Source organism: Haliaeetus leucocephalus, unplaced genomic scaffold (genome assembly GCF_000737465.1).
Source record: "Haliaeetus leucocephalus isolate CR32 unplaced genomic scaffold, Haliaeetus_leucocephalus-4.0 Scaffold208, whole genome shotgun sequence".
Lineage (NCBI taxonomy): Eukaryota > Metazoa > Chordata > Aves > Accipitriformes > Accipitridae > Haliaeetus > Haliaeetus leucocephalus.
Window position 1 is genome coordinate 888,385 of NW_010972644.1, and position 9,651 is coordinate 898,035.

General features: G+C 37.8%; 1 protein-coding gene across 1 annotated transcript in view; it reads left to right on the plus strand.

Moving 5' to 3' along the window:
• CFH (complement factor H) overlaps window positions 1–9,651 on the plus strand; it is a gene marked incomplete at its 3' end in the record, with an annotated part of 30,772 nt that overhangs the window by 20,434 nt on the left and 687 nt on the right. The window contains exons 5-8 of the mRNA XM_010566384.1: window positions 1,598–1,792; window positions 4,028–4,198; window positions 7,366–7,545; window positions 9,102–9,302. Of these exons, the coding sequence (XP_010564686.1) occupies window positions 1,598–1,792; window positions 4,028–4,198; window positions 7,366–7,545; window positions 9,102–9,302 (747 nt within the window). The remainder of the gene's footprint in view (window positions 1–1,597; window positions 1,793–4,027; window positions 4,199–7,365; window positions 7,546–9,101; window positions 9,303–9,651) is intronic.

Sequence of the window (9,651 nt, forward strand, 5' to 3'; positions counted from 1 at the left end):
CAGAGTCTTGTCACTCCCAGACTGGCTTAAGGCTCTTCCTCACCTAAAGGCCCTGATAGAGCACATGCCTGCAAAACATGGTTACAGAAGACAGCTGGGATGAGGCATTTTGGATGTATGTGAAAGCATGTATGTTTTTAGCTAGTTCCCTCCTCCACCCTTATGAATATCCTAGCCATTAAGATTTTGTTATAAGTTCTTCTCCCTGTTAGCATACTGTGGAAGAACTTCAGTAAGTAAGAATGAGAGCAAGAGAGACTCAGACCTCAAGACTTAGTAGACTGGATGGCTCAGATGATACGTCCCTGATTCTGGAAACCTTTTCACCAGTTTCAAACCTGTATGACTGTGAAAACAAGCTTCCTTTCTTCCCAAAGATAATTTTTAACTGATCTATTTTAACATATGTGTGCAGTGGTGAAATTTCTCTTTAGGTTAAGCATCTAATGTCACAAAAGGGTCTCTAAAGAATCACAAATGAAAGTAGATATCTTTCTGTTCTCTAGAGTTTGTTTTCTGTGTTTTGACATTTCCTTGGTTTCAGATACTTAACATTTAGCTTACTGGATTTTGAGGGTCCTCAACTTTAAGCATACAGGTCTCTGCACAGTATAGAGCAATGGTTTCCAACATTTTTTTGTCATATGTCACCAAGATACTGCAATTTCAAAGTCCTCATAAGATTTTTCTTTCATGATTGAGGAGTTTTTATTAGACTGAAATATGATTGCCTATGAAAGAAAGTATTTGTATAATGTCCTAATTGTGAGGAACCTAGAAGATAGAATGTGAGCTCATAGAAAAGGCAGATGGCTTATAAGATGGAGAATGTTGTCAGCGAGAAGCGGGGGCTATAGTAGGCAAAACACCAGCCACTTTCATACATGCTCAGTGATATCTATGTGAACGTTTAAGAATGAGCTTTGATAGTCATTTCCCCCTTAATAAGAAATATCTGATGACATATGTTAATTCTTCCTTGTTCTGCAGTTACAAAATTAGGAGATACAAGAGGTCTAAATTAATGGTTGACGTTGTGTTTGTTTACTTCAGTAATATAATTGTTCTGATATCCTTAACTAGGATTTTTAGTTAGTAACTGAACTGTTGTAGTCAGTCTATAACACAACACTTTTCCAGGTATTTGTCTATAGCAAATTCAGTTTGGCATAGCTCTGAAGTAAATTAACCTATTTTGACAAAGTTGAATGGCAATATGTGTCAGTCAAAGCTCATCTAACCATCCATAGAATTCATAGGATCATAGGATATTTTAGATTGGGCGAGACCTCAGGATGTCATCTAGGTCAGTGGGTGCTCTGTCTTTAGCCTTCAAGGGCAGAGAAGAGGATGATGAGAGCCAGTCTACAAGCTTCCTCCTATGTCAGTCTGTCTTTTTGCTTAAGTTTTTGTATTATATCTGTTGCAAATGGTATCTGAATACATAACAAAACTGTATATTTATAAAATGTGCAAGGAAATTACAGTGAGTTTTCTGTATTTTAACTTTTTTGTGTGTCAATCCATTTTACAGAATAGACCTCAAAATGGCTGGGTTTTTTCCTTTCCTTTTGTTTTGTTTTGTTTTATTTTCCAGTGGCAAAGTGTTTACCCGTACAAGCACCAGTAAATGGAAGAATAATTATGACTGGTGCATTTGAGCTAGGCCGAGAATATTCCTTTGGCCAAGTTGTAAATTTTGAATGTAATGCAAAATACAAGCTTGTTGGATCTAAAGAAATAATTTGCTCTTCTAATGGAAAATGGAATAGTGATGTGCCTCAGTGCCAAGGTAAAAAGTACACTATTTATTATCTGTAATTAAGAAGCTTTATTCTCACAGACTTCTAAGGACTGGGTACCATATGGGAAACTACAAACCTTTTACTTTATTCCACAGCAATTAGGCATACTTTGTCTATAAACAATCTCCATTGCATATGTGCAGAATAAGTGGGATGAGTAAGAGAAGTCAGAGAATGTTGGATGCTAATATGGTCTTAATGGACCATATGTTTGTTCTGCATTTTCACTACAAGCTGTATGTTTTGCTAGGCTGCAGTCCATTTCTTTGAATACAGCTTTGGTATGTCATAAGATTCAATCACTTCAGTGTTGATTTAACCAAAGTAATCACAAACAATTTTAAATCTATGTGAACCAAGTTTAAAAAACAAGTATGATTTTAATTCACACATGTTCTTAGGGTATATAAAATACAAAGACATCATGATGGATTTTTCTTTCTTCAGACTAATGTGTTTCAACAAGTTAGAAGGTTAATTCATGTTTAGTTTTTACTCAACCACAAAATCACGGAATAAGTGAGGTTGGAAGGGACCTCTGAAGGTCCCTCAAAGCAGTCAACTAGAGCAAGTTGCTCAACACCATGTCCAGTCAGCTTTTGAACATCTCCAAGGATGGAGACTCCACAGCCTCTCTGGGTAACCTGTTCCAGTGTATGACCACTCTTAAGTAAAAATGTTTTTTCTTATGTTTAAGTGGTATTTCCTGTATTTCAATTTGTGCCCTTTGCTTCTCATCTTGTCACTGGGTGCCAATGCGAGGGGTCTGGCTCCATCATCATTACAATCAGGAATTTATACATACAAGTAAGATCCTCCCTCCCCCCCCCCCAAGCCTTCTTTTCTCTAGACTCTCTTAAGCCTCTTTTTATCTGTCAGTTTTTCCAATTTCTTAATTATCTTCATGTCCCTTTACTGGACCTGCTCCAGTATGTCCCTGTCTTTCCTGTATTGAGGAGCTCAGACCTGGGCGCAGCACTCCATATGTGGTCCCACAAGTGCTGAGCAGAGGGGAAGGATCACCCACCTTGACCTGCTGGCAATGTTCTTCCCGGTAGAGCCCAGGGTGCTGTTTTCTTTGTTAGCTGCAAAGGTGCCTGGCTGGCCCCTGTTCAGCTTGTCCATCAGGACTGCCAAGTTTTTTTCTGCAAAACTACTTTTCAACCAGTCGACCCTGCCCTGCCCGAGGCTTGTACTGGTGGATGGGGTTTTCCTCCCATTTTGCAAATAGAGATTGCAGGGGATTGGATTGTCAGTATGTAAGAACCAATCCCAGGAAGTTTATGGTAACGATCACTGTTAAACATTCAGTCCATCAAGTGTCTTTGATTATTTATATGTTATTTGATCGGGAAGTATGCATTTACAAGAGCACAGTACATATGTTAGGATGTCAGATACATGTATGGTTTGTTCACAATTTCAGCGCTGCATTTTGCTGCTTTGAAACCCCCATTTATTATAATTTGAACAGCATAAAGTGGGATTAAACACGTGCTTGTAACATTTGCAGAATATAATGAATTTTGTTAAACAATGACGGTTCCACTGAGCTACATACAAAGTAAATACAGCAAAGGAATCCAAGAGAACTCTTTGGTGTCCTGCTCTGTGGCCAAGGAAACAAAGCCTTAAGTATTTTCTAGCTTTATGAATGCAGTTTTTGGAAACTGCAAGATCTCGGTGGTTTTACTGGGTTTGGTAAGGAGCTGGGGGTGATGAGGTTCTTTTATAGATTGTTAAGCATTCTAGTGTTTTCCAGATAGTTTAATTCTTTTTTCCTGTTGATGCCGTGATTTAACTAATCGGCTACTGGCTGTGAGAGAGCTTTAGGTTTGCTGGAAATCACACAAAAATGAAATTATCTGAAAAATGGAAAATCCTAAATTTCAGCTAGCCTAGATGCTTATTTTAGAATGTCTCCTGCCTTATATACTGAATCTGAGATTCATTAAAATCCAAAGCAAAGCCCTCATGAGACAGGGCTGACAGACAAAATCTGTCTCATGAACCAATTTGGTATTGATGCTATGATATAGCACACTTACTACCTGGCACCCACAGTCAGGTCATTGAAGAGTTCTCAAATAAGTTTCAGTTTGCAAATGCAAATGTTTTTGTGAAGTCGAATGAAAAAACCTCTAAATTTTATTCCAATAGGCATTTATTCTTAGCAAATAAAAATAAAAAAAATACATGGGTTTTGTCTTTCTTAATTTCAGAGATTATCTGTGATGTACCAGAAATTCTGCATGGATATGTACATTCTCCAAAGGCATCTTACAAGGAATCTGAACAGCTACAGTTTGCCTGTAATGAAGGATACAGATACGGTGAAAGAGCAGATGTACAATGTACTGAATCAGGATGGAATCCAACCCCCTATTGTACTGGTTAGCCTTGCCTAAAGTTATTTTGCACATTTTTTTGTGTTTAGAAGTTATTTCAGGGATTAGTAATGACAAACATTAGTTTATTCATAACAAAAGAAATCCATCCATATCTGACCAATATGCCATGAAGGTCTGGAAGGATGAAGTGTTAAAGGGACCAAACAACTGGATAAGAGTTTTCCATGGAGAGCAGTAGCAAAAACAGTTAATTCAGTCTTTTGTTACTTGATTATTAAATTATAATGAGATATATATTATATAATAATATAAATTAAATTATTAAATAGGTCCATGAAGCAACAGTTTCTCCAGTATACTATATAAATGAGGTTGATGCTAAAATACTTCATGCAGCATTAGTAGCTGTTTTTATTCTATTTTTATATGATTCTGAATTAGTGGGGGGAACATAGGAAAAAGATTTCTTGGGTTAGAAAAAAATCCTGATTTGGACAAATAGGAAGGATAAAGCTGAATCTCTTTACCTTCTACAAAATATGATGAAAATTTTTTATCTAAGGAATGGAAAAATCAGACACTAAAGAGAATATTTAAGCAAGCAGGAAAAAAAGGAATTAATACCAAAGAAATTGAACTACAGAAGAAATCTGAAATTTTTAACAGCATGGGAAAATCAATATTTGAAACCACCTTCTTAGAGAAGTGGTAAGGTTTTTGAAGTCCTATTGTCTTCACATCAAGTCTCAATACCTTTTAAACTGTTTAACATGAACATAACTGGTATAAGTCAGTGGCTGTGCTGTATGTTGGAAAACTGGGTAAAGAAATATGTTTGATACCATATGAATTGCAGCAGTATGAATAAAATTAGGCGAAGCTAATAGGCTTAACTCGATGACCTACGTATGAATCACAAGCAGTTCTTTGAGGGGGAGATATAAGTTACCACATCTTCAGGTCTTCCGTGTTCAGTAGTTGAGATGCTGTGTCATCGTAGCCAAGATTCTGCTACTGGTAATTGTAGGACTAACCACTCAGTAAAATACCACTCAGCATCTCACCCTGTATGAACATTTGAGACAATAGAAGTTTGCTAGACCTATTGAACTGACCTCTGCATCTTGTCTGAGTGTCCTGATGAGTCTTACTGTAGTTTGAGCAGACTGAGCACCTGGTTGCTAGTCATTACATCCATTCTTTAAATTTCTAGACTACTAGCTCTGATCAACCAGTTCCAACCAAAGAGGAACAATTAAAAAACGATCCCTATTTCACTAATGAAACTTCAGTAAGAAATTGCTAGTGTACTGTGCAACCTTTCAGAAATTACTGGAGATTACAGAAGTAACTTTCAAGTTAAAATCCTGACTTAAGTTTGTAAGCTGCCTTTCAAGAGTTCTTCTGAAATAGTAAGATAGTGTTGTAGGAAGAACAATCTGAAGTTGACATGGCCATTTCCAAAGGAGTTTGAGAAAATGTGAAGTGGTCCAATTTCAGAAAGAGAAGTAGTCCATTGATGGCCATAAGTGTGTAAACTGAAAATTATAATGGAATTCTAGTGCTGGATTATACATAAAGCTGAAAACAGTAGCACTTTCTACACATCCATTATGTCAAAAATTGTGTACAACATAGATTTGAAGTTCACTAACCCTAAGAACTGTGGACATGAAGTGATGTATAAACAGAGACCAAAATAATATGGTGTGCATGAATCCTGCCACTTCCATGACCCTTAGTCTAGGATGAAGACAGCAATTTGTTTAATGTCATCAGAACTGTAATTGCACAACCACATTATCCATGGTGTTGAAACTTCCCATCAGAAATTGTCTGAGAATCTCTACAAATTAATATATTTACAGTGCTGAAACTCCCTCTTGCTTTTTAACTCCTAAATGCCATCTGAGCAGTCAAGATGACAAATCCATAATTTCTGAGGCTAGTCCTGTTTGACATCAGCCCTCTGGGTCATGGATTTTGCTTTAGTTTCATTCAACTACAGCACTTAAACATTATATTGAAATCTCCAAATCCCACAAACAGAAATATGCATGCTACGTCCCAGTTGAAATAATTTGATGCAAATTTTGGGGAAATGATTAGTGCCTTGACTTGTCTTCAAGGAATTGCCAGACACTTGAAACTGGAAAAAAATTTTGGCAACAGGGCAACATTGTAGGATGCTGTGTACCACCCACCTTCCTGGGACCTCTTCCAGAAAGACTCCTTTAGAAATAAAGAGTAGTCAGTCTTAGTGCCCACTCTGCTCTTGACCTTTCTGCTTCAAGATTAGTAATGATGCTAATGCATTGCCTATGGTTTAGCAACATACTGCTTTTGAGAAGTGCCAAACAAAACATTCTTCCAGACACTGATGTACTGGGCTCTGATACTTGGAGCATATTCAGAGAGTGGTTCCAGATCCTGCTTGACTTATCACTGAACCTAGGTGATTCAGCAGTACATGCATACAGCTGATTCGCCCACCTTCACCCCACAGCAGGACCAACCAGTAGTTACCTTATAGTCATCCCCTCCCAGCCCTGAGTGTGTTGGTGATATTTTCCGAATTGGAAGTAGAATACAAAAAAAAAAACCCCAAAAGACAGGCTCCTGTTTATAAATAATATGTTTGCCTGGCTTCTCTAAGCATAAAGATATCATGAGCTTTTTAGACTAGCATTCTCGTCCTTTCTCAGTTGTTGAAATGCTTCCAAGTGTCAGTGCAAGACCCTAATCTTAATCACACAGCCTTCGAATGATTGGTTCCTAGTTAAGTATAGTTATTTCTCCATTTAGGACCTGCCAGTGAACCTGCCTGTCCTTTGGGACAGTGTCCATAAACCAACCCAGGAGAGCTGTGAGTGAGCCCAGCATAGATCATTTTGAGCTCCAGCTGTGGAATGACCTACTGGAAAAGATTAGTCAAATTCAGTTTGATCACCTCTAGTTCTTGCTCCAACCATTCTCTTTGTTTTAATCTTCTAATTTAGCATGACATCAGTAATAGCTGTCGCTCTCCTTTTACAGAACTGTACATTTCTAAGAGTGGGAGAGAAATGTAACCTTTTCTTTGCCCTAAGAAACATCTTTTTTTAACTATTTTATGCAGTTATGGTCAATATACAATGAAAATAAGAACTTATGCAACAAATATAAACATATTCTTCAAATTAGCATCCAGTTTTTCTCTTTTTATTTAGAAATTGTATGCTCTCCTCCAAGAATTCCAAATGGGAACTTTAGACCTCAAGAAGACAACTACATCGTAGGTGATATAATCACAATACAGTGTAATCCTGGATATCATTTTAAAACATTGACTGGCAAAAGCACAGCTGAATGCACCAAGAATGGCTGGGTGCCTGATCCGGGTTGTGTCCGTAAGTAGCTCTCATGAATGAAGACACAACATGTAGAGTTGTTGGAAATATCTCAGTGAAAAAGAGGTGAAGAGAAAAACTTCAGAAGCATGAGAAATGAGAGTTGCTTATTCATCGTGCTTCTTTGTAATGTAAAGCTTAATTTGATGGTTTGGAAAAGTCAGCTATAAAAACAATGGTATAATCTACATTTACATTATGTTTATAAACACAGGTATTATTTATTTCTGTATTTGTGAAAGTATGTGTTAAAATGTACTGTAGTCAGCTCCCTGTCAGGAATTTTTGTGGTCCACCTGAAGAGTAGCATGCCAGACAAGGTAAGAGGACAGAGTGAGTGTTAAAGTATCCAAACCAAAACAAAACATAGGTAATGGTTAGAAGGTATCTTTCATTATGGTTATCACAGCTTTAGATTTTTACTTGCAGTTGTATGTTGGTATATTATAAACAACCACGGTTTTATTCTACCTATTATAATGTTTGTCAAATAACAAAACAAGATATTCGTGATTGTTGATGAGTTCTTTCTTAGCTTAAACTTCCCATAACTACAGTAATAGTTTTGCCCAGTACGCACAGTATTAACAAACAAATAAATAAATTAGCAATTTATTTCATCATCTAGCACTCTTTGATTTTTAGTCACTGAAAGTAAAAGAAAAACTTAGAAAACAGAATGTGAGAGAAACCCTGATGAAATCAGTCTTGTAAATGAACCTTTGGATAAGACGATTTCGACTATTGCCAAAAAGTGCAGTTAGTATCTGTATTAATCTTTCCTTTATATGTGTGTGTGTTCTAAAATTCAGTATCATTCGGCGACCACTTCATTCATTATTGAATGGTCTGTCCAGTGTGTGATCTCCCTTGCCCCAGCATGTAGACTGTGGGTCAAAGCACTTCAGCAGGAACCTACCTGCTATGGCCAAGTAGGACACCCTGGGTAAACTTGAATGAAAGCTTCTGGGAATCTCCTCCTTCTATCCTTGACTTGTCCCTGAAAAGGGTCAGTTCTTTTGAGGAACTGAGAGAACAAAAGAAAAACACTACAGTTTTAAAATAAAAATGAGAAGAACCAGGAAGAGCCTTTGGTACAGGATCCCCAAAGTTACCAATGAAAGTGGTGACAGGAGTCGTCTCAATTTTGAGTCCACAGTTCAGTGTCTATATCTGAGCTAGCTGTCTGGGCTCCCATCATGGTCAGTATAGTAAATGTCGTCGAGACGCTCTACAAAGACAGTGTCATCTTACCACAGAATAAATACTTACTATTTGGTCTCATGAATCAGCCTTTGGAGTCCAGTGAGAATATTGACGGGATTTCTGTGGTTGCAACGGGATCAGAGGGAAGCAACCTAGGTATAAGCACTGACAAAGACAGCAGAAGCAGAGTGTGATTGCTCCCGCACTCCTTAGGATCTGCCAAGGTGTGCCGTCTAGATTCTGACAGTTTCAGAAAACACTCAGATGGTGAAGCTGAATCTGAATTAATTGTGTCCTGAGCTTTTTGTCACGCATGTGTTGATATTGTTGCTCTTAAATTCTATTTCAAGAGAAGCCGTGTGACTACCCAGCCATAGAAAATGGCAAGTTAAGTGAAAGACTGGAGTACCACAAAAACTATTACTTTCCGATGAGTTTTGGGCAGCATGCTGATTACCACTGCATTCATGGTTATACAACCCCGAGTGGAGAATACTGGGTTCGAATGGTCTGTTCTGAAAGGGGCTGGTATCCAGAGCCAAAATGCCTCAGTAAGTACATTTCCATTATACACTCAATTCTGTTGGAATTATCAAAGGTCTGTGCAGCAGAAATTGTGCTGATGGAGCACAAGATGGAACAAAGAGCAGTTAGTTAAAGTAGAACTGCTTTAGTTGACCCCTGGAACTGCACCCAGATTTCATCCTATCTGCAGAGCTCAAACTGTCAGCTGGTAAAGTGACACTCTGAAATGAGGAAGGCTGAAATGATACTTTTGGATTTTGGAGATTCTTTACTGCTGAAATCCTTCGTGAGACTGAGAAATGCATAGGAAATGTTTCTCTTCTCTGGCTTCTGGGTCACGTGCCTGCATCTGCTTTCATCTGCATACACAGCTGC